At 47.2% G+C, this 24,587-nt stretch overlaps 1 protein-coding gene across 2 annotated transcripts in view; it reads left to right on the forward strand.

The window, feature by feature from the left end:
- NPHP3 (nephrocystin 3) overlaps positions 1-24,587 on the forward strand; it is a 303,001-nt gene that overhangs the window by 171,648 nt on the left and 106,766 nt on the right. For both annotated transcript variants that reach the window (XM_063922378.1, XM_063922379.1), the window contains 3 exons: positions 1,157-1,254; positions 13,745-13,847; positions 21,963-22,045. In XM_063922378.1, coding sequence (XP_063778448.1) covers positions 1,157-1,254; positions 13,745-13,847; positions 21,963-22,045 — 284 coding nt within the window. The remainder of the gene's footprint in view (positions 1-1,156; positions 1,255-13,744; positions 13,848-21,962; positions 22,046-24,587) is intronic.

Raw genomic sequence — 24,587 nt, forward strand, 5'->3', positions numbered from 1 at the left:
AATTCAATCTAGTCTGGCAGTTCTTCTTTTTTTTCTATAATAATAAATGAGACCACAATCTAAATATAACTGTATCGCACTACTTAATGCTCTGATATACATAAGATCTTCCTGAATCAGACATAGGGGGATATCCAATTACTCGTGATACATTACCGCAGGTAATGATATCTCCTGGGGCTATCCTATTAGCCACGATAAGCCGGCACGTGCGCGGCTTATTGGGGATTGTCACCTTCCTCAGCACCAGTGGTTCCCCAGCAGCTCCGGTTCCTGCTGCCCCATCACATGCAGTTACCCGGCTCTGGCTCCCGCGTCACATGACCCCTGCCTTGCCAGTGCATCTGGGGCAGAGGAAGAGGGGTACATGATGTTGTGAGTCATGGGACTGAATGATGGCTCCTGAACGCCCTCCGCGCAGTCCCCAGCCGATGCTCTTGCTGTGGCAGGCGTGGGGAACTGACTGGAGGGGTTGCCACTGCTTATCAGGAGTTGTTTCACCTGGCTCAGGCAGGTGAAACAAAATCCCAGATCAGCGTCAGCTTTTCGGGTCCTCGGATGTGGAGGCGGTTTCACTGAACCTGTGTGTTTTCGCGCAAAAATTTTTATTTTTATTTTTTTATGGCAAATCTAATTGGCTACCCCGTAAAACAATATCTGTAAAGCATAAGGAAAAATCGTGAAACGCTACCATTTTTCGCTCCCGATTCTGCATCGCAGGTAATAGGATACCGCCCATAGATTCAGAGCAGGATTCAGGTTAAGCTTTGAGTATATATTGAGTATATATTTCATCCTGTAAATCATAACCAGAAAATCATAACATGAAGACTTAAATATCTACTACTATTAACTCTGAAACACCTGCTTTTTCCCTTTCTCCTTTCCCAATATAATTGGCTTAAAATAAAGAAAAAAGTTTTGTATTCTTGTTTCTTTATTGTTACAAGGATAAAAAACACAGTATATTAGAACTACTGTTTATTGATTTTACCCTTTATGGTTTTAATCTTTAATTTTGAGGTTATTTGTTTTTTTTCTCTTTTAACCATAAATATCTATTACATAATTTTCCATCTTCACTGTAAAAATAAGCTTTATAGCCACAGTTAGAAAAATGTTATGTGTAATATGATGACAATCCAATTTTCTGCAGCAATCTGAAAAACATATGAAATGGTTAATTGACCCATTACCTGTGAATGTTCGAGTAATTGTCTCTGTGAATGTTGAAACTTGTCCCCAGGCATGGAGGTAAGTTACATGGAGCTAATGCTTTCATTGTCTATCCCTCTGCTTTTCTCTATCTCTACATAGTATAAATTAAGTCCTCTGTACAATAAGTGTCTGTTTGGGCTAATCTCCAGAAGCACTGCATGGACATTGATGCGGTTTGCAAAATTCTGTAGAGTATTTGTCGAGGAAGGCTTAGGTATATGAAACATTAATCTATAACAAAATGGAGCCGAGCAGGGACAATTTTAGTGAAGCAAGTCAAAGAAAAAATGGCCGTCCCAGCGCTTTCTTGGCTTGCTTTAGCTAATACAGGGTACAGGGTATATAAACATAACCTGCATCAGCAGACGACACTGAAATAAGTATTATGGTGGCAGAAAACCGAGGGATTTGATGTCTTTGAAAGGAGTATGGATTAGCAGATGGTTTAAGTAAGAGAAGGTAAAGCACATAAGGGAAGAGGGCTTTGCTCATGAGAGCTTACATTCTAAAGGGGAGGTCTTAAAAGACCTCGGTTAAAAAAGTTAATCTTCGTAAATTCAAAATTGCTCCCATGCCAAGCTGGGGCGGGTCCCTAGTTGGCATATAAAATGTTCTACTGTCCTTACTTTTGAACTTTTATTTTTCTCCACATATCCTTTACATTAGCCTAAAGAGTAATTGTAAAGTCCTTGTTTATATCTGCAGTTTTCACCTTTCTGAGGACATCTGCCACATGACACAAGTCACCATATTGACTGTTAGCAGAATACTTGTATGTTACTCCCTTATTTCCTTACCTGAGACATCATCTGAAACAGTAGTATGGATCTTATATCACAGTCATAGCCCTAGAACAATTTGTTAACCAGCCCTCTTGCAACCAAAACATTAAGTTTAAGTTTCTGCTACCAGGTAGTTAGTTACAGATAGAAAACAGCCGACGTCTTACATTAGGTAAACAAGGCAAGAGCTACAGCTAAAAAGAATTCTGTGAGACCTTGTGGTAAAGGATCAAAAATGATTTAAGAAATGTACCCACATTTTTTTATTATTTTTTATATTTATTCTGGTCCATCTGTGTGAATATCAGCGAAAGGACAAACCGGTGTCAGAGTGTGACCTCCGAATACTATGACCTGGCGCTAGTGTAAAGTCATTAAATTACATAAATAGTCAGGCTGCCAGTTGGGATAGGACAGATACACAAGTACACAAAGAAAAAGGTTCCCAGTTGCGTACAGTAGGTGTAATAAATTATTCACATAAACCTACAGTTAGCAACAAAATAACAAGCTTCGCCTTTTACATTTTTTTTACTATATAATAATTAAGCAATAAATATCACACGTCAGATAACATATCTAAACGTTAGATAAAGAATTAAACCGCAGCAATATAAGCATTTACAGTACATTAAGGATGTCACATATGGGGTAATTCAGACCTGATCGCTCGCTAGCTATTTTCTCTGACGTCCTAGTGGATGCTGGGAACTCCGTAAGGACCATGGGGAATAGCGGCTCCGCAGGAGACTGGGCACAACTAAGAAAGATTTAGGACTACCTGGTGTGCACTGGCTCCTCCCTCTATGCCCCTCTTCCAGACCTCAGTTAGAATTTTGTGCCCGGCCGAGCTGGATGCACACTAGGGGCTCTCCTTAGCTTCTAGAAAAGAAAGTATAAATTAGGTTTTTTATTTTCAGTGAGATCTGCTGGCAACAGACTCACTGCTACGAGGGACCGAGGGGAGAGAAGCGAACCTACCTGCTTGCAGCTAGCTTGGGCTTCTAGGCTACTGGACACCATTAGCTCCAGAGGGATCGAACACAGGCCCAGCCTCGGTCGTCCGGAGCCGCGCCGCCGTCCCCCTTGCAGAGCCAGAAGCAAGAAGACGTTCCTGGAAATCGGCGGCAGAAGACTTCGGTCTTCATTAAGGTAGCGCACAGCACTGCAGCTGTGCGCCATTGCTCCCCATGCACACCACACACTCCGGTCACTGATGGGTGCAGGGCGCTGGGGGGGTACGCCCTGGGCTGCAATAAGAGTACCTTACTTGGCAAATTACCACATAATATAGTTATTAAGACTATATATGTGTAAAATCCCCTGCCATAACTTCCATAAAAAAGCGGGAGAAGTCAGCCGAAAAAGGGGCGGAGCTATCTCCCTCAGCACACTGGCGCCATTTTCCCTCACAGCTCCGCTGGAAGGACGCTCCCCAGGCTCTCCCCTGCAGTTTCCAGACTCCATAGGGTAAAAAAGAGAGGGGGGGCACTAAATTTAGGCGCAATCTGTGTAATATTAGCAGCTATAGGGGAAAAATCACTGTGTGTAGTGTGAATCCCTGCATTATATAGCGCTCTGGTGTGTGCTGGCATACTCTCTCTCTGTCTCCCCAAAGGACTTTGTGGGGTCCTGTCCTCAGTCAGAGCATTCCCTGTGTGTGTGCGGTGTGTCGGTACGGCTGTGTCGACATGTTTGATGAGGAGGCTTATGTGGAGGCGGAGCAAGGGCCGATAAATGTGATGTCACCCCCTGCGGGGTCGACACCTGAATGGATGGACATGTGGAAGGAATTACGTGACAGTGTCAACTCCTTACATAAATGGTTTGACGACATAGCAGATGTGGGACAGCCGGCTTCTCAGCTCGTGCCTGCCCAGGCGTCTCAAAAGCCATCAGGGGCTCTAAAACGCCCGCTACCTCAGATCGCAGACACAGATGTCGACACGGATACTGACTCCAGTGTCGACGATGATGAGACTAGTGTACATTCCAATAGAGCCACCCGTTACATGATTACGGCAATGAAAAATGTGTTGCACATTTCTGATATTACCCCAGGTACCACAAAAAAGGGTATTATGTTTGGGGAGAAAAAACTACCAGTGGTTTTTCCCCCTTCTGATGAATTAAATGAAGTATGTGAAGAAGCGTGGGCTTCCCCCGATAAGAAACTGGTAATTTCTAAAAAGTTACTAATGGCGTACCCTTTCCCGCCAGAGGATAGGTCACGTTGGGAGACATTCCCTAGGGTGGATAAAGCGCTCACACGCCTATCAAAGAAGGTGGCACTACCGTCTCCGGACACGGCCACCCTAAAGGAACCTGCTGATAGGAAGCAGGAGGCTATCCTGAAGTCTGTTTATACACACTCCGGTATTATACTGAGACCAGCTATTGCTTCAGCATGGATGTGCAGTGCTGCAGCTGCGTGGTCAGATTCCCTGTCAGAAAATATTGATACCTTAGACAGGGACACTATATTGCTAACCGTAGAGCATATTAAAGACGCAGTCTTATACATGAGAGATGCACAGAGGGATATTTGCCGGCTGGCATCTAAAATAAATGCAATGTCCATTTCTGCCAGGAGAGGATTGTGGACTCGGCAGTGGACAGGAGATGCAGATTCTAAAAGGCACATGGAAGTTTTGCCTTACAAGGGTGAGGAATTGTTTGGGGATGGTCTCTCGGACCTCGTTTCCACAGCGACAGCTGGGAAGTCAGCATTTTTACCCCATGTTCCCTCACAGCCAAAGAAAGCACCGTATTATCAGGTACAGTCCTTTCAGCCCCAGAAAGGCAAGCGGGTTAGAGGCGCGTCCTTTCTGCCCAGAGGCAGAGGTAGAGGGAAAAAGCTGCAACATACAGCCAGTTTCCAGGAACAAAAGTCATCCCCCGCTTCCTCTAAGTCCACCGCATGACGCTGGGGCTCCACAGGCGGAGCCAGGTACGGTGGGGGCCCGTCTCAAGAACTTCAGCAACCAGTGGGCTCGTTAACGGGTGGATCCCTGGATTCTACAGGTAGTATCTCAGGGGTACAAGCTGGAATTCGAGACGTCTCCCCCTCGCTGTTTCCTCAAATCTGCCTTGCCGACAGCTCCCCCGGACAGGGAGGCAGTGCTGGAGGCGATTCACAAGCTGTATTCTCAGCAGGTGATAGTCAAGGTACCCCTCCTTCAACAAGGACGGGGTTACTATTCCACAATGTTTGTGGTACCGAAACCGGACGGTTCGGTGAGACCCATTTTAAATTTAAAATCTTTGAACACTTATATAAGAAGGTTCAAGTTCAAGATGGAATCGCTCAAAGCGGTGATTGATGATACTCCTTCGGAAAAAAGGAGTTTTAATTATCCCGTACTTGGACGATCTCCTTATAAAGGCGAGGTCCAGGGAACAGTTGTTGATCGGAGTAGCACTAGCTCGGGAAGTGCTACAACAGCACGGCTGGATCCTGAATATTCCAAAGTCGCAGCTGGTTCCAACAACGCGTCTACTGTTCCTGGGGATGGTTCTGGACACAGAACAGAAAAAAGTGTTTCTCCCGGAGGAGAAGGCCAAGGAGTTGTCGTCTCTAGTCAGAGACCTCCTAAAACCAAAACAGGTGTCGGTGCATCACTGCACGCGAGTCCTGGGAAAGATGGTGGCTTCTTACGAAGCAATTCCATTCGGAAGGTTCCATGCAAGGATCTTTCAGTGGGATCTGTTGGACAAGTGGTCCGGGTCGCATCTTCAGATGCATCGGCTGATAACCCTGTCTCCAAGGGCCAGGGTGTCGCTGCTGTGGTGGCTGCAGAGTGCTCATCTTCTAGAGGGCCGCAGATTCGGCATACAGGACTGGATCCTGGTGACCACGGATGCCAGCCTTCGAGGTTGGGGGGCAGTCACACAGGGAAGAAACTTCCAAGGACTATGGACGAGTCAGGAGACTTCCCTACACATAAATATTCTGGAACTAAGGGCCATTTACAATGCCCTAAGTCAGACAAGACCCCTGCTTCAACACCAGCCAGTGCTAATCCAGTCAGACAACATCACGGCGGTCGCCCATGTAAACCGTCAGGGCGGCACAAGAAGCAGGATGGCGATGGCAGAAGCCACAAGGATTCTCCGATGGGCGGAAAATCATGTGGTAGCACTGTCAGCAGTGTTCATTCCGGGGGTGGACAACTGGGAAGCAGACTTCCTCAGCAGGCACGACTTCCACCCGGGAGAGTGGGGACTTCATCCAGAAGTCTTCCAAATGATTGTACACCATTGGGAAAGGCCACAGGTGGACATGATGGCGTCCCGCCTCAACAAAAAGCTAAAAAAATATTGCGCCAGGTCAAGAGACCCTCAGGCGCTAGCTGTGGACGCTCTAGTGACACCGTGGGTGTACCAGTCGGTTTATGTGTTCCCTCCTCTGCCTCTCATACCCAAGGTACTGAGAATAATAAGAAGGAGAGGAGTAAGAACTATACTTGTGGTTCTGGATTGGCCAAGACGAGCTTGGTACCCAGAACTTCAAGAAATGATCTCAGAGGACCCATGGCCTCTGCCGCTCAGACAGGACCTGCTGCTGCAGGGACCCTGTCTATTCCAAGACTTACCGCGGCTGCGTTTGACGGCATGGCGGTAGAACGCCGGATCCTGAAGAAAAAGGGCATTCCGGAGGAAGTCATCCCTACGCTGATTAAAGCTAGGAAGGAGGTGACCGCAAACCATTATCACCGCATATGGCAAAAATATGTTGCGTGGTGTGAGGCCAGAAGGGCCCCAACGGAGGAATTTCAGCTGGGTCGATTTCTGCACTTCCTACAGTCAGGGGTGTCTGTGGGCCTAAAATTGGGTTCCATTAAGGTCCAGATTTCGGCTCTGTCGATTTTCTTCCAAAAAGAACTGGCTTCACTGCCTGAAGTTCAGACGTTTGTTAAAGGAGTGCTGCATATTCAGCCCCCTTTTGTGCCTCCAGTGGCACCTTGGGATCTCAACGTGGTGTTGAATTTCCTTAAGTCACATTGGTTTGAGCCACTTAAAACCGTGGAACTAAAATATCTCACGTGGAAAGTGGTCATGCTGTTGGCCTTGGCTTCGGCCAGGCGTGTCTCAGAATTGGCGGCTTTGTCATGTAAAAGCCCTTATCTGATTTTCCATATGGATAGGGCGGAATTGAGGATTCGTCCCCAATTTCTTCCTAAGGTGGTATCAGCTTTTCATTTGAACCAACCTATTGTGTTGCCTGCGGCTACTAAGGACTTGGAGGATTCCAAGTTACTGGACGTAGTCAGGGCCCTGAAAATCTATGTTTCCAGGACGGCTGGAGTCAGGAAAACTGACTCGCTATTTATCCTGTATGCACCCAACAAGCTGGGTGCTCCTGCTTCAAAGCAGTCTATTGCTCGCTGGATCTGTAGTACGATTCAACTTGCACATTCTGCGGCTGGACTGCCGCATCCTAAATCTGTAAAAGCCCATTCCACGAGGAAAGTGGGCTCTTCTTGGGCGGCTGCCCGAGGGGTCTCGGCTTTACAACTTTGCCGAGCTGCTACTTGGTCGGGTTCAAACACGTTTGCTAAATTCTACAAGTTTGATACCCTGGCTGAGGAGGACCTTGAGTTTGCTCATTCGGTGCTGCAGAGTCATCCGCACTCTCCCGCCCGTTTGGGAGCTTTGGTATAATCCCCATGGTCCTTACGGAGTTCCCAGCATCCACTAGGACGTCAGAGAAAATAAGATTTTACTCACCGGTAAATCTATTTCTCGTAGTCCGTAGTGGATGCTGGGCGCCCATCCCAAGTGCGGATTGTCTTGTATATAGTTATTGCCTAACTAAAGGGTTATTGTTATGAGCCATCTGTTCGTGAGGCTCAGTTGTTATTCATACTGTTAACTGGGTATAGTATCACGAGTTGTACGGTGTGATTGGTGTGGCTGGTATGAGTCTTACCCGGGATTCCAAAATCCTTTCCTTATTGTGTCAGCTCTTCCGGGCACAGTTTCCTAACTGAGGTCTGGAGGAGGGGCATAGAGGGAGGAGCCAGTGCACACCAGGTAGTCCTAAATCTTTCTTAGTTGTGCCCAGTCTCCTGCGGAGCCGCTATTCCCCATGGTCCTTACGGAGTTCCCAGCATCCACTACGGACTACGAGAAATAGATTTACCGGTGAGTAAAATCTTATTTTTTTTTGCATGTGCAGCTGAGCGGTATAAAAAACTTTGTGCAGTCTCTGAGTTGCCCAGGACTTACTCAGCCGCTGTGATCACTTCAGCCTGTCCAGGGCCGGAGTTGATGTCAGACACCCGCCCTGCAAACGCTTGGACATGCCTGCGTCTTTCCAAACACTCCCAGAAAATGGTCAGTTGCCACCCACATACGTCTTCTTCCTGTCAATCACCTTGCAATCGGCTGTGCAAATGGATTCTTCGTAAAAACCCATCACACAGCAACGATCCGCTTTGTACCCGTGTGACGCGCCTGCGCATTGTGGTGCATACGCATGCGCAGTTCTGACCTGATCGCAGCGCTGCAAAAAAACGCTAACGAGCGATCAGGTCTGAATTACCCCCATAGTCATTAAAAAGCACATTGCACAATGATCAGATGAGGTCTCTAGGGATAATGCCTGCAGGTAAGTCCCTTCCAGCATAGAGCCAGTGGTAAATTAAAATACAGTAGTAAATCTCTGTGAAGTCCACAGTTGGAGCACTCCACTGCAAATGTATAATGGGGCCGCAAGTAGTTTTATCAAAGTCAGCACAATGTGAGTCCCGGTCACACTAAGCATGTATCACCCACGATAAGAAGCTACAACAGCCTCAGCAGCCCAGATGAATCCACAGGCACTCCTGGCCACCAGACACCCTCTATCTTTGCCCGCTATGGGGGACCGGTCTAGCGGCATGTGTGAGGTTACGTCCCAGAGCAGTCACCCAGCAGCTGGCTGACCTTAGTCTGGCAGGGGCTGAATAGCAGGAGACTTAGCGTTATTCTTGGGGGCATATTTACTAAGATGGGAGTTCTACTTAAGTTGGGATGTTGCACATAGCAACCAATCAGATCCCAGGTATTATCTTCTAGAAGGTGCTAGATAAATGAGAAGTAGAATCTGATTGGTTGCTATGGGCAACATCCCATCTTAAATAGAACTCCCATCTTAGTAAATTTACCCCTTAGTGCAGTTCAATGTAGGTACAGCAAGGACATCTTAATGCCATGTAATTGAAATTGCATCAGCAGATTAGTATGGGGGCTCCCAATGCTCCAAAAAGCAGTCCAATATAAAATCAGGGTCAGAGAACAACAGTCAACATGTTTCACTCAGTCAATATTCAACTTCAGTCTTGAATATTGACATGAATATTTATCATTGGCTTTTAACACTCCCTTCATATGACTGGTATATTCATACTGTATCTTCATCACCAGTAGAGCATTCATATCCCAACAGTGGAGATCTTTTCCCACTGCAATTAGCATTATTTTTTTCACTGATGCTTTTTGGTATACAAATACTATAAAATTCATCCACTCGCTACTCGTGAAAAACAGCTTAGCCGTGTTTTGCATGTTGTGCCAAATTGGTAAAAAAGCAAAGATGTAAGTGGACACATCTGTATATGCATTAATTGATATTGAAGTCGACTATTATTCCTTTGTACCCATAGCCTTATACCCTATGGGGTATATTCAATTGAAGTCGAAACTACCGTCTTGTCGGAAAGACGGCAGTATTCGACTTTTTCAGGTCGGAAGGGGTTCTGACCTATTCAATCCCCGTCTTTTTTACCCGACAAGTTGGGGAATTCGACTTGTCGGAGAGCACGTGGATGGGCGGAATAGCCCCGATTCCGACCATCTCAATCCGACTTTAAAAAAAGTCGGATTGAGATGAGGGAGCCGAGAGGAGGAGAGGGGGGAGAAAGGGGAGAGCCGCGGGGAGAAGGGCGAGAGCAGCGCTACAGCCTCGTAGCTGGAGGATGTGTCGCAGCCGCCGCTCACAGCAGCGTCCATCCGACTCCAGCAAGCGAGACCTCGCTTGCTGGAGCCGGGTGGACGCTGCCGTGAGCGGCGGCTGTGACACATCCTTAAGAATTCCTTTTGAGCTGTACCGTACCCCACCCTCCTAGTTCACTAACTTTAATTGTGTTCCCTTCAGATAAGTTTTAAATTTCTGCAGCGGGGTACACTGGCATTCCACAGGGAATAACATCTTTGACTGTTCCCAGGATGCATAGCGCTGCCTACTGTATATCCCCGCCTCCAGGCACTGGAGCTCAGTTTATAAGTTGGTGCCTGCAGTGCAGGCAGGATCACTAACAGGTGGGCTGCTCCAAGCAGCCCTGAAAAGAGCTTTTTTTGAGAAGATTGAAGACTTCAAGGGTCGCAGCATAGCACTGACAAGTGCTGGATGTCAGTCTGACATTAAATGCTACGGCTCCACCATCTCCCCTGGCGGCGCTGTATACTCCCGTGTCCCTGGTTGCCGGGTACTTACAGCGAAGGGCTCCGGTTCCCGGCGCATAGCACACACATCCACCGCAGCTCTCCAGGATCGCGTGGCCGCATCAGGGAGGAGGTAAGAGGGCCCCCCAGGCGGGACCCGCCACAAACCGCGACCAACGCGGTTCCTAGTCCCGAAACCGAATGGGTCCTCACGGCCCATTCTCAACCTCAAGTCTTTGAACAAATTTGTGCGAGTATCCAAGTTCCGTATGAAGACTCTTCGCTCTATTGTTCTTGCTTTGGAGCCCGGGGACTATATGGTATCCCTGGACATACAGGATGCTTACCTACCTATTCCTATTGCCATGTCGCACCAGCAGTACCTGCGGTTTGCTATCGACAACCTACATTGTTAATTCCGGGCCTTCCCTTTTGGACTAACAACAGCTCCGCGAATCTTCACCAAAGTCATGGCGGTGATGACGACTCTACTCCGCCGTCGGGGTATCAGGCTCCTGCTGTATCTGGACGACTTGCTGATCCTGGCCAATTCACTAGAAGTTCTCCTCCGTCATCTGGATCTGACGGTCCAGTTTCTGCAAGCCCACAGGTGGCTCATCAACTTGAAGAAATCATCCCTGGTCCCTGCTCAGAGCATGGTGCACCTTGGGACACTGTTGGGCACTTACAATCAGCGGTTGTTCTTGTCCCAGGAGAAGGTCCTGAACCTTCAGGACAGAATAAGATGCTTCCTGTCTCGCCCGTGTGTGTCGATACACTCGGCGATGCAAGTACTAGGCCTCATGGTGTCGGCTTTCGACATGATAGAGTACGCTCATTTTCATTCCTGCCCTCTCCAGAAACTGATTCTGGCCAAGTGGGATGGCCTGTCTCACCAGATCAGGTCTCACATGATATCCTTGTCTCCAGAGATCCGTCGTCGCTAACGTGGTGGCTACAGGACCAGCAGTTGAGCAGGGGTCATCCCTTCTGGATCTCCAACTGGGTCCTTCTGACGACGGATGCCAGTTTGAGGGGTTTGGGGTGCGGTGTTGGAGCAACACTCTCTTCAGGGTCGGTGGACCTGGGAGGAGTCTTGCCTACCGATAAACGTTCTGGAATTACGGGCAGTGTTCAATGCGCTGACACTAGCCCTGCCTCTGGTACGGAACAGGCCTGTTCAAGTACAGTCAGACAGCGCCACCACAGTGGCGTACATAAATCATCAAGGCGGCACTCAAAGCCGCATGGCAATGTTGGAAGTGTCAAAAATTCTTTGATGAGCGGAATGCCATCTGCCAGCCATATCTGCAGTGTTCATTCTGGGAGTTCTCAACTGGGAAACGGACTTCCTCAGTCGTCAGGACGTACACGCCGGAGAGTGGAGCCTTCATCCGGAAGTATTTCAACTCCTAGTGGACAAGTGGGCCCTACCAGATGTAGACCTGATGGCGTCTCGACGCCATCACAAGGTTCCGGTCTTCGAATCAAGGACATGGGATCCTCAAGCAGCGTTCGTGGATGCACTTGCAATTCCATGGAACTTTCGGCTACTGTACGTGTTCCCTCCGGTGTCACTCCTGCCCAGAGTAATAAGGAAGTTCAAGCAAGAAGGAGTAATCCTACTTCTGATCGCTCCAGCGTGGCCCAGACGGCATTGGTTCTCAGACCTACAGGGTCTCTCAATAGAGCGTCCTCTTCTGCTTCCGCAATGACCAGACCTTGTTCAGGGCCCCTGTGTCTACCAGGATTTGGCCCGGCTGGCTTTGACGGCGTGGCTCTTGAAGCTTCAGTACTGAGAGCCAAAGGTTTTTCTGAGGCGGTCATTCAAACTATGTTAAAGGCCCGTAAGCTGGCTTCTGCTCGGATTTATCATAGGGTCTGGAATTCTTACTTCACCTGGTGTGCCGCTTAGGATTGTGATGCTTTGAAGTTCAGTACTGCCAATCTTTTGGCTTTTCTGCAACAGGGCCTGGACTTAGGCCTTCGTCTGGCCTCCCTCAGGGTTCATATTTCTGCCTTGTCGGTTTGGTTGCAGAGAAAAATTGTGACTCCTCCTGATGTTCACTCATTCACTCAGGGGGTTCTTCGGATTCAACCTCCCTATGTTCTTCCTGTGGCTCCTTGGGATTTGTTGGTTGTTCTGAATGCCCTACAAGAGTCTCCGTTTGAACCTCTTGAGTCTGTGGACCTCAAATGGCATAGGCTTAAGGTCTTGTTTTTACTGGCTATTGCCTCTGCTATACGGGTTTCAGACTTGGGTGCCTTATCCTGTAGGTCTCCCTTTCTGATTTTTCACCGTGACCGGGCAGTTCTTAGAACGCGCCCTGGTTATCTACCTAAGGTGGTGTCTTCTTTCCACCTTAAGCAAGAGATTGTGGTTCCGGCCCTTATCTCTCCTGATTTGTCCTCCAAAGAGCGGTCAGCCTCCATTAGGAAGTCTGATTCTCTCTTTGTACTTTTTGGTTTTCACAAACGTGGCTGACCTGCAAATAAGCAGACCCTGGCCAGATGGATTAGAATGGTGATTGCACAAGCTTATGTTCACTGTGGTCCTCAGTGAACACGTTCATAAGGTTCTGTGCCTTCGATACTTCCGCCTCCCAGGATGCTTCCTTTGGATGCCGGGTTCTTATGCCCGCTACAGTGCGTCCCCCATGAGGAACTGCTTTAGGACATCCCCGATGTTATTCCCTATGGAATACCAGTGTACCCCGCTGCAGAAAAGGAGATTTATGGTAAGAACTTACCCTTGTTAAATCTCTTTCTGCGAGGTACACTGGATTCCGCAGGGCGCCCACCCTGACACACTTAGCTTCTTTGGGTTGGTATGGCATTAGCCGCTGATATCTTCTCCTGTCGTGAGAATGTGATGTCTGTGGCTACTAACTGTTGTCGTCTCTTTTACCTGCTACTGCATTGGACTGGTTGACAAAACTGAGCTCCAGGGCCTGGAGGCGGGGATATAGAGGGGGCAGCGCTATGCATCCTGGGAACAGTCAAAGCTTTTAGCCTGTTGGTGCCTAGGATCAAGATCCTACTCTACACCCCGATGTTATTCCCTGTGGAATCCAGTGTACCTCGTAGAAAGAGATTTAACAAGGGTAAGTTCTTACCATAAATCTCCTTTTTTGCTGTAACTTTATATGGAACAGGTTTCAAGCATCTCTCCGCCATAACTTACTGCTCTACATATTTATCTAGATAAACTAATTCTATTGCCCATATTCATAGGATTGATCCCATCTTGCTTGCTTAAATATACATCGACTTAAGTAATTTGTCTTAAATAATTTAAATTCATATGTCACTTACAGGTTGTGGCCCACTCTTCATCTCGATCCATTGACCTCAAAGGATGTGAAGTCACTTATAAATGTTGAATGTGGTGGAGCCAATATTGTTTTGACCAAAGAACAGGTTGGATATTTTGTAATCCCTCTCTAAACTTAGTGGGCCTGATTCTGATTTGGAAGTAAAGCAAGTAACTGTGCATATGGGAAAAACCATGTTGCGCTGCAGGTGGGGCAGATGTAAAATGTGTAGAGAAATTTAGATTTGGGTGGGGTGTGTCCTAACTGAAATCTAAATTGCTGTAAAAATAAAGCAGTCTAACATTTGTGGTCTACTGTAATGATACTCCCGAATTATTATATAAGATTCCTTGAGTCTTCTTCCTATAACAACCGCTCGTTGTTCCATAGAATACGATATGCTCACTCTGGACAGTAGGAGCTTATATAATAAACGGGAGATCAACGGAGATAAGCTGAAGCAGGTAACAGCAGAACTGAAACACAAATAATGGTATGTGTAGGACTGGGCCAGAATAGCAGCATAAAATGGTAACGCAGCAGTGCAGGAGTGTACAGATCTCCCACAGCAGAGAAACACAATATGGCATACAGGTGTACTATTGCAACAGTGCAGGAGAGTACAGATTCTCACAGTAACTATAAATGAGGTAGCAGCGATGAGTCACAATGCATGCAATGCACAGGTGCATCCACAATGAGGATTATACACAGATTTTCACAGAACCTTTAATATGCGTAGCAGTGGTAATACTCAGTGATAGCTGAGGAAACAGGTCTGGAAGCACAGCCATGCAGCAGCAGCAAGACACAAGAACTAGTCAGCCAGGAACAGGGCCCAAGTGACAAGGCTCCAGGAAGAACTATCAGCGTCATGGGTGTGTGGGACTTAGTGCCTTTAACACCAACAGAAACCAATCACACAGACCAGCCCACAAATGACAGGAATGGATTGCAGCTGTAAAGCTGCATGTGCAGCCAGCGTCCCATCTGCTAGACAACAGCCGGGGCCAGGAATCACCGCAGCTGCCTGGAGTTTTGTTTGCCTAGCAACAGCCGGGACCATCATCAGTGCGACCGGTGTGATGCAGCGTCCCGGTTGCCTAGCAAAGACTGGGGCCTGCAGTGGAGAAAAACCACGACGGCAGCTCGTAACATCTACATGCAAAAGCAGCCAGTATTTACCCTGCACAGAAAATGTATAAAATGTATTTGCTCCCTTGCTTTATCACATGGTTTGTTCTAGACACTATGTTACTTTCTCTAACGTCCTAGTGGATGCTGGGAACTCCGTAAGGACCATGGGGAATAGCGGGCTCCGAAGGAGGCTGGGCACTCTAGAAAGATTTATGACTACCTGGTGTGCACTGGCTCCTCCCACTATGACCCTCCTCCAAGCCTCAGTTAGATTTCGTGCCCGGCCGAGGTTGGATGCACACTAGGGGCTCTCCTGAGCCCTTAGAAAGAAAGTTTAGATTTAGGTTTTTTATTTTCAGTGAGACCTGCTGGCAACAGGCTCACTGCAGCGAGGGACTAAGGGGAGAAGAAGCGAACTCGCCTGCTTGCAGCCGGATTGGGCTTCTTAGGCTACTGGACACCATTAGCTCCAGAGGGATCGACCGCAGGCCCAGTCCTTGGTGTTCGGTCCCGGAGCCGCGCCGCCGTCCCCCTTACAGAGCCAGAAGCAAGAAGAGGTCCGGAAAAACGGCGGCAGAAGACATCAGTCTTCACCAAGGTAGCGCACAGCACTGCAGCTGTGCGCCATTGCTCCTCATGCACACTTCACACTCCGGTCACTGAGGGTGCAGGGCGCTGGGGGGGGGGCGCCCTGAGCAGCAATAAAAACACCTTGGCTGGCAAAAATACCACAATATATAGCCCCAGAGGCTATATATGTGGTAAATACCCCTGCCAGAATCCAGGAAAAAGCGGGAGAATAGGCCGCGGAAAAGGGGCGGAGCTATCTCCCTCAGACACACTGGCGCCATTTCTCCTTCACAGATCCGCTGGAAGGAAGCTCCCTGGCTCTCCCCTGCAGTCTACACTTCAGAACAGGGTAAAAACAGAGAGGGGGGGCACTAAATTTAGGCGCAATATATATATATAATATAAAAAGCAGCTATAGGGGACATAACTCAGTTAGTCCCTGCATTATATAGCGCTCTGGTGTGTGCTGGCATACTCTCACTCTGTCCCCCCAAAGGGCTTTTGTGGGTCCTGTCCTCATTCGGAGCATTCCTTGTGTGTGTGCGGTGTGGCGGTACGGCTGTGTCGACATGTTTGATGAGGATAATGATGTGGAGGCGGAGCAGATGCCTTTAGAAGGGATGTCACCCCCTGCGGGGCAGACACCTGAGTGGATGGGCTTATGGAAAGTAATGAGTGCACGTATAGACTCCTTATATAAGAAAATCGACGACATGCCAAATGTGGGACAGCCGACTTCTCAGCTCGTGCCTGCCCAGGCGTCGCATGGGTCGTCTGGGGCTCTAAAACGCCCGCTACCACAAGCAGACCCAGATGTTGACACTGATACTGACACCAGTGTCGACGACGATGAGTCTAACCTGATGCCTACTAAGGCCATTCACTGCATGATTGAGGCAATGAAAGAGGTGTTACACATTTCTGATATAAGTACAGGTACCACTAAAAAGGGTATTATGTTTGGAGAGAAAAAACTACCCGTAGTTTTTCCCCCATCAGATGAATTAAATGAAGTGTGTGAAGAAGCGTGGGCTTTCCCTGATAAAAAAATTGGTAATTCCTAAGAAGGTACTAATGGCGTTCCCTTTCCCGCCAGAGGATAGGTCACGTTGGGAAACACCCCCTAGAGTGGATAAAGCGCTCACACGTTTGTCTAAAAAGGTGGCACTACCGTCTCCGGATACGGCCGCCCTCAAGGAACCTGCTGATAGAAAGCAGGAGGCGATCCTGAAGTCTGTATATACACACACAGGCATTATACTTAGGCCAGCTATTGCGTCAGCTTGGATGTGCAGTGCTGCCGCTGCGTGGTCAGATAAACTGTCAGAAAATATTGACACATTAGACAGAGACACGATCCTGTTAACCATAGACCATATAAAAGACTCAGTCTTATATATGAGAGATGCACAAAGGGAAATCTGCCGATTGGCATCTAAAGTAAGTGCATTGTCCATCTCTGCTAGGAGAGGCTTATGGACTCGCCAGTGGACAGGAGATGCAGATTCAAAAAAGCACATGGAAGTGTTACCATATAAGGGTGAGGAATTATTTGGGGATGGTCTCTCGGACCTAGTTTCCACAGCAACGTCTGGGAAGTCAGCATTTTTACCCCATGTCCCCTCACAGCCTAAGAAGGCGCCGTTTTATCAGGTTCAGTCCTTTCGGACCCAGAAAAACAGGCGTGGAAAAGGCGGGTCCTTTCTGTCCAGAGGCAGAGGTAGGGGAAAAAGGCTGCAACAAACAGCAGGTTCCCAGGAGCAAAAGTCCTCCCCCGCTTCTTCTTCCAAGTCCGCCGCATGACGGTGGGGCTCCACAGGCGGAGCCAGGTACGGTGGGGGGCCGCCTCAAGAATTTCAGCGATCAGTGGGCTCGCTCACAGGTGGATCCCTGGATCCTTCAAATAGTATCTCAGGGGTACAAACTGGAATTCGAGGCGTCTCCACCCCACCGGTTCCTAAAATCTGCCTTGCCGATTGCTCCCTCAGACAGGGAGGCGGTGCTAGCGGCAATTCACAAGCTGTATTCCCAGCAGGTGATAATCAAGGTACCCCTACTTCAACAAGGCCGGGGTTACTATTCCACACTATTTGTGGTACCGAAACCGGACGGTTCGGTGAGACCCATTTTAAATTTGAAATCCTTGAACACATACATAAAAAAATTCAAGTTCAAGATGGAATCGCTCAGGGCGGTTATTGCGAGCCTGGACGAGGGGGATTACATGGTATCCCTGGACATCAAGGATGCTTACTTGCATGTCCCATTTACCATCCTCACCAGGAGTACCTCAGATTTGTGGTACAGGATTGCCATTACCAATTCTAGACGCTGCCGTTTGGACTGTCCACGGCACCGAGGGTATTTACCAAGGTTATGGCGGAAATGATGATACTCCTTCGAAAAAAGGGAGTTTTAATTATCCCGTACTTGGACGATCTCCTAATAAAAGCGAGGTCCAAGGAACAGTTGTTGGTGGGAGTAGCACTATCTCAGGAGGTGCTGCACCAGCACGCTGGATTCTGAATATCCCAAAGTCACAGCTGGTTCCGACGACACGGCTACTGTTCCTGGGTATGATTCTGGATACAGTCCAGAAAAAAGTGTTTCTCCCGGAGGAGAAAGCCAGGGAGTTGTCATCTCTAGTCAGAGACCTCCTGAAACCAAAACAGGTATCAGTGCATCGCTGCACGCGGGTCCTGGGAAAGATGGTGGCTTCTTACGAAGCAATTCCCTTCGGCAGGTTCCATGCCAGAATCTTTCAGTGGGACCTGTTGGACCAGTGGTCCGGATCGCATCTTCAGATGCATTGCTTGATAACCCTGTCTCCAAGAACCAGGGTGTCGCTACTGTGGTGGCTGCAGAGTGCCCATCTTCTAGAGGGCCGCAGGTTCGGCATACAGGACTGGGTCCTAGTGACCACGGATGCCAGCCTTCGAGGCTGGGGGGCAGTCACACAGGGAAGAAACTTCCAAGGACTATGGTCGAGTCAGGAGACTTCCCTTCACATAAATATTCTGGAACTAAGGGCCATCTACAATGCCCTAAGTCAAGCAAAATCCCTGCTCCTACACCAGCCGGTGCTGATCCAGTCAGACAACATCACGGCAGTCGCCCATGTAAATCGACAGGGCGGCACAAGAAGCAGGATGGCGATGGCGGAAGCCACAAGAATTCTCCGATGGGCGGAGAATCATGTACTAGCACTGTCAGCAGTGTTCATTCCGGGAGTGGACAACTGGGAAGCAGACTTCCTCAGCAGACACGACCTCCACCCGGGAGAGTGGGGACTTCATCCAGAAGTCTTCCAGATGCTGGTAAACCGTTGGGAAAAACCACAGGTGGACATGATGGCGTCCCGCCTCAACAAAAAATTAAAAAGATATTGCGCCAGGTCAAGGGACCCTCAGGCGATAGCTGTGGACGCTCTAGTGACACCGTGGGTGTACCAGTCGGTTTATGTGTTCCCTCCTCTGCCTCTCATACCAAAGGTATTGAGAATAATAAGAAAGCGAGGAGTAAACACCATTCTCGTGGTTCCGGATTGGCCAAGACGAGCGTGGTACCCGGAACTTCAAGAGATGCTCTCAGAGGACCCGTGGCCTCTACCGCTCAGACAGGACCTGCTACAACAGGGGCCCTGTCTGTTCCAAGACTTACCGCGGCTGCGTTTGACGGCATGGCGGTTGAACACCGGATCCTAAAGGAAAAGGGTATTCCGGAAGAAGTCATTCCTACGCTTATTAAGGCCAGGAAAGATGTTACGGCAAAGCATTATCACCGCATATGGCGGAAATATGTTGCATGGTGCGAGGCCAAAAAGGCCCCAACAGAGGAATTTCAACTAGGTCGATTTCTGCATTTCCTGCAAGCAGGAGTGAATATGGGCCTAAAACTAGGCTCCATTAAAGTACAGATCTCGGCTCTGTCGATTTTCTTTCAAAAGAACTAGCTTCAGTACCTGAAGTTCAGACATTTGTGAAAGGAGTGCTGCATATTCAGCCCCCATTTGTGCCTCCTGTGGCACCTTGGGATCTCAACGTGATGTTGAGTTTCTTAAAATCACATTGGTTTGAGCCACTAAAAGCCGTGGATCTAAAATATCTCACGTGGAAAGTGGTCATGTTATTGGCCTTGGCTTCAGCCAGGCGAGTGTCAGAATTGGCGGCTTTATCATGTAAAAACCCTTATCTGATTTTCCATATGAATAGGGCAGAATTGAGGACTCGTCCCCAGTTTCTCCCTAAGGTGGTGTCAGCGTTTCACCTGAACCAGCCTATTGTGGTGCCTGCGGCTACTAAGGATTTGGAGGACTCCAAGTTGCTAGACGTTGTCAGGGCCCTGAAAATATATGTTTCCAGGACGGCTGGAGTCAGAAAATCTGACTCGCTGTTTATCCTGTATGCACCCAACAAGCTGGGTGCTCCTGCTTCTAAGCAGTCTATTGCTCGCTGGATTTGTAGTACAATTCAGCTTGCACATTCTGTGGCAGGCATGCCACAGCCAAAATCTGTAAATGCCCATTCCACAAGGAAGGTGGGCTCATCTTGGGCGGCTGCCCGAGGGGTCTCGGCTTTACAACTTTGCCGAGCAGCTACTTGGTCAGGGGCAAACACATTTGCAAAATTCTACAAATTTGATACCCTGGCTGAGGAGGACCTGGAGTTCTCTCATTCGGTGCTACAGAGTCATCCGCACTCTCCCGCCCGTTTGGGAGCTTTGGTATAATCCCCATGGTCCTTACGGAGTTCCCAGCATCCACTAGGACGTTAGAGAAAATAAGAATTTACTCACCGGTAATTCTATTTCTCGTAGTCCGTAGTGGATGCTGGGCGCCCATCCCAAGTGCGGATTGTCTGCAATACTTGTAAATAGTTATTGTTAACTAAAGGGTTATTGTTGAGCCATCTGTTGAGAGGCTCAGTTGTTTTCATACTGTCAAACTGGATATAGTATCACGAGTTGTACGGTGTGATTGGTGTGGCTGGTAAGAGTCTTACCCGGGATTCTAAATCCTTCCTTATTATGTCTGCTCGTCCGGGCACGGTGTCCTAACTGAGGCTTGGAGGAGGGTCATAGTGGGAGGAGCCAGTGCACACCAGGTAGTCATAAATCTTTCTAGAGTGCCCAGCCTCCTTCGGAGCCCGCTATTCCCCATGGTCCTTACGGAGTTCCCAGCATCCACTACGGACTACGAGAAATAGAATTACCGGTGAGTAAATTCTTATTTTCTTTTTGTGCTTAACTTCAAAATCAGAAAGGGGCCCAGTATCAGAATGACTTATTTGCTAAAGTTAATAAATGTGCATTGGGGCAGATGTATTAAGCCTGAGGAAGTGACAAAGCAGTGATAAGTTCAAGGTGATAACGCACCAGCCAATCAGCTCTGAACTGCCATTTTTCAAACTCGTAATGATTGGCTGGTGCGTTATCACCTTCCACTTATCATTTCTTTATCACTGCTTTATCACTTCTCCAGGCTTAATACATCTGCCCTATAGGGTCTTATTCAGGTTTGTTAGCAGGGTCGTGTTTTCGTATGGGCTAAATGGGCACTTGCCCAAGTGCCCCAGGAGTATAAGGGGCTTAGGCTGATAGCTGAGTGTTTCCTCTTTCCAGGGCTACCAGATTTTTTAAAATCGGCCCTGGGGAATCGGAGATATCTGACTTCAAAGCAGTGGTCCCCATCCAAGCCTTTTAATTGCTATTCCTAGCCAGATATATTGGGTTCTGTCTAACTTAGAGTTTTTGTGATGGTATACTCCAAAAGCTGGGACTCTCCCCTTTCGGTGGACACTGGCAGCTTGTCTCTACTATGCCCAGAACCAGAGATATCAGCCTTCTAGCAGCTGGACCCTGCTCCAGCTACACATGCCTGGTATGCAGTTTTATATGTTGGTGGATTGCTCTTTCTCCTGAACTCTGATCCCCAAGTCCCCAGCACCTCCTGAAAAGTGGAAATCTCAATTTTTTGTTCTTTAACCCATTCAAAGCTAAGAAATCTATTTTCAGGAACTTGAGATATCTGCAGTCAAGCAAGCTGCCCTCCCACCAGAAAATTATGAATATTAAGCCCAATCCACTATACACCTCTCCCCTACGTATTAAACACCCCCTACCACCCTGGAAGTCATGTACCGGGCCCCTTCATTCAGCCTAATGCCCCTTCTACAGGTTAGTGTTCTCCCTCAGCGGCGGGCTTAACATGACAATACTTACCAACCAAAATGCCAATATTTGGGATCAAGTTATGTGATTGGTTTATTAGCTACAAATGTTTCATAGAATAGATCACACTATATATTTATCAGGTGAAATTGTAGCCTATTGCTTATTGTTATACCTACAGTAAGTAATCACTTAACAACAGAAAGTTTAAATGTTAATACTAAAAAATAATGTTTCATTTATTTGCAATTGATTCAAGTGCAGAATCCCTGAACTCTTCATAATTTTTCTTTTCTTTCTTTTCTTTTTTCTATTTTAATCTTTGAATTTTCTTTATTAATTCCAGGAGAGAAAATTGGAGAGACACTGTCGGTCTGCCACTACCTGTAATCCTTTATATGTAACGCTACTAGCCAGAATACTCATCTGGTAAATTGAAATTACTGTGTTGTAATTAGTTGTAATTGTGTAATCTGTGGTCTGTTTATAATATTTGTGAGAAGAAACTTTTGAAATTTGTAATAATTTAATAATTTGGCAACAAGGTGTTGTTAATTTGGCCATTCAATCCATAGTTCTTTAGCTGTGCAGAATGTGCTTAACTAAACTGTATGTCATTAATCTTTTTTATTTATAAGGTTCTAAATAAAACCAATAAAACCACAGCACCATACAAAGGGGAAGTAGAGTATATTATAAATATTACATAATGTTATAAGCTGCGCCCTTCAGTGTGGGTCCCGGTCGTTGTCAGGTGACTGGGATGCTGCGTCAGATCTGCTACACTGATCGATGGTCCCGTGGTGGCTACAGTGTCTGTAGTTCCATACAGTGTCTGCAGTTCCTTGCTGGGTTTAGACAGCTGGGACCAGACTCTGTGCTGGTACGTGTAGCTGCTCAGCTGTGGCTGCTTTGAGTAATTATGGGCTGGTCTCTCTGCAGCTTTGCGATTGGTTCATGCTTCTGTTAAGGCAGTCAGTCCTGTGCTTCATTGCCGGTGATAGTTTCTTTATGGGGCTTTGTCTTTTGATCCTTGTTCCTGGCTGCTGGTTTTATGGAGTCTTGTTGCTGATGCCCTGAGCATGCTTCCAGCCCTATTCCTTTCTGCTAAGTGCTTCTATCTTTGTATATTACTACCAATGGCTTACATGAACCAAGTTACCTTATTACTGCTGCTTCATTAGTAGTTGCTGTGCTGGAACTGTGTTTATCTCCCTTGCTGTGGATACTACCTGTGACTTACATGAACTACTTTATACATACAATCATTGCTACTTCATTAGTAGTTGCTGTGCTCTCAAAACATACCTCTCTTGTTGTGAGTACCTTCTGAGATTGCACTGGGGAGCTTATGCTATCACTTACGTTATCAACATATATACTGCCTGCATATTACTCACCTTAAGGTATTCTTAATAGCATTTGTTTTATTGTCTTTGGAGAATCCTGTTATTATTAAAAGTGTGTTACTATTATCTCTCTGCCATATCTGCCATTATCCTGCATTACTTCGCCAGCTATATCCTGTAATCTCCTGCTAGTTTTATTATCCTAGGTACCAGTATATGCATTTAACACTAAGGTAAAAATGGGCGGTTGTTATAGTCAGAAGAGCCTTCCTAATGGCTCTAGGAGTCTTATGTAATCGTGGAAGTCACAGTGGTACATAGAGTGTAATATTAAACCCTAACATGTTTTTGATAGTACAAATAAAAAGAATTACATATAATGCTATATGTGATTTTCTTCAAATGTTATCAAGAGCATATTAAAAGATACAGTCACATCTTATATTTCATCAGATAGTGCAGCTCTTTGTCTTTCATTATAACCGAGAAAACGTAGTTGAAAAGAATTACATTTAGAAGTATGACCATAACCATAAAGCAAAAAAAAACAGTCCAGAACACATAATAGACAAAGTGAATAATTGGTGATGTAAAAACAGTGCGCAGGGACTAAATGACCAGGATGTTGCTGAAAGGAGAGCAGACGAGGAAGGAGGGTGCAGCTTATAGGATGTTATATTCTAAAGGGGAGGGGCTGACATAGGTAGTCTCTAGGTAACTTTCTCCAACAAATCCCATGAAGGTGGAGAGGGTCACAGTCATTCAGGTGGTTCTGGAGTGGCCACGACCGTCTTGTTTCACCAGCATTTTTCTGGTGGTGCAACTTCCATAGAGACTGCCTGATCTAAGGGGGTAATTCCAAGTTGATCGCAGCAGGAACATTTTTAGCGGTTGGGCAAAACCATGTACACTGCAGGGGGGGGGGGGGAGATCTAACATTTGCAGAGAGAGTTAGATTTGGGTGGGTGAGTTCAATCTGCAATCTCAATTGCAGTGTAAAAATAAAGCAGCCAGTATTTACCCTGCACAGAAACAAAATAACCCACCCAAATCTAACTCTCTCTGCAAATGTTATCTCTGCCCCCCCTGCAGTGCACATGGTTTTGCCCAACTGCTAAAAAAAAAAATCCTGCTGCGATCAACTTGGAATTACCCCCCAAGTCAAGATTCCTTTCTCCAAACAAACTTAGCTGCATTGACTTTAATGGATTGCTTATTGAAGCCAGGACATGTTTTATTTCTCTAACGTCCTAAGTGGATGCTGGGGACTCCGTCAGGACCATGGGGAATAGCGGCTCCGCAGGAGACAGGGCACAAAAATAAAGCTTTAGGATTAGGTGGTGTGTACTGGCTCCTCCCCCTATAACCCTCCTCCAAGCCTCAGTTAGGTTTTTGTGCCCGTCCGAGCAGGGTGCAATCTAGGTGGCTCTCCTAAAGAGCTGCTTAGAAAAAGTTTTTAGGTTTTTTATTTTCAGTGAGTCCTGCTGGCAACAGGCTCACTGCATCGAGGGACTTAGGGGAGAGAATTTCAACTCACTTGCGTGCAAGATGGATTGGATTCTTAGGCTACTGGACACCATTAGCTCCAGAGGGAGTCGGAACACAGGTCTCACCCTGGGGTT

This window comes from Pseudophryne corroboree, chromosome 5, assembly GCF_028390025.1.
Source record: "Pseudophryne corroboree isolate aPseCor3 chromosome 5, aPseCor3.hap2, whole genome shotgun sequence".
NCBI lineage: Eukaryota > Metazoa > Chordata > Amphibia > Anura > Myobatrachidae > Pseudophryne > Pseudophryne corroboree.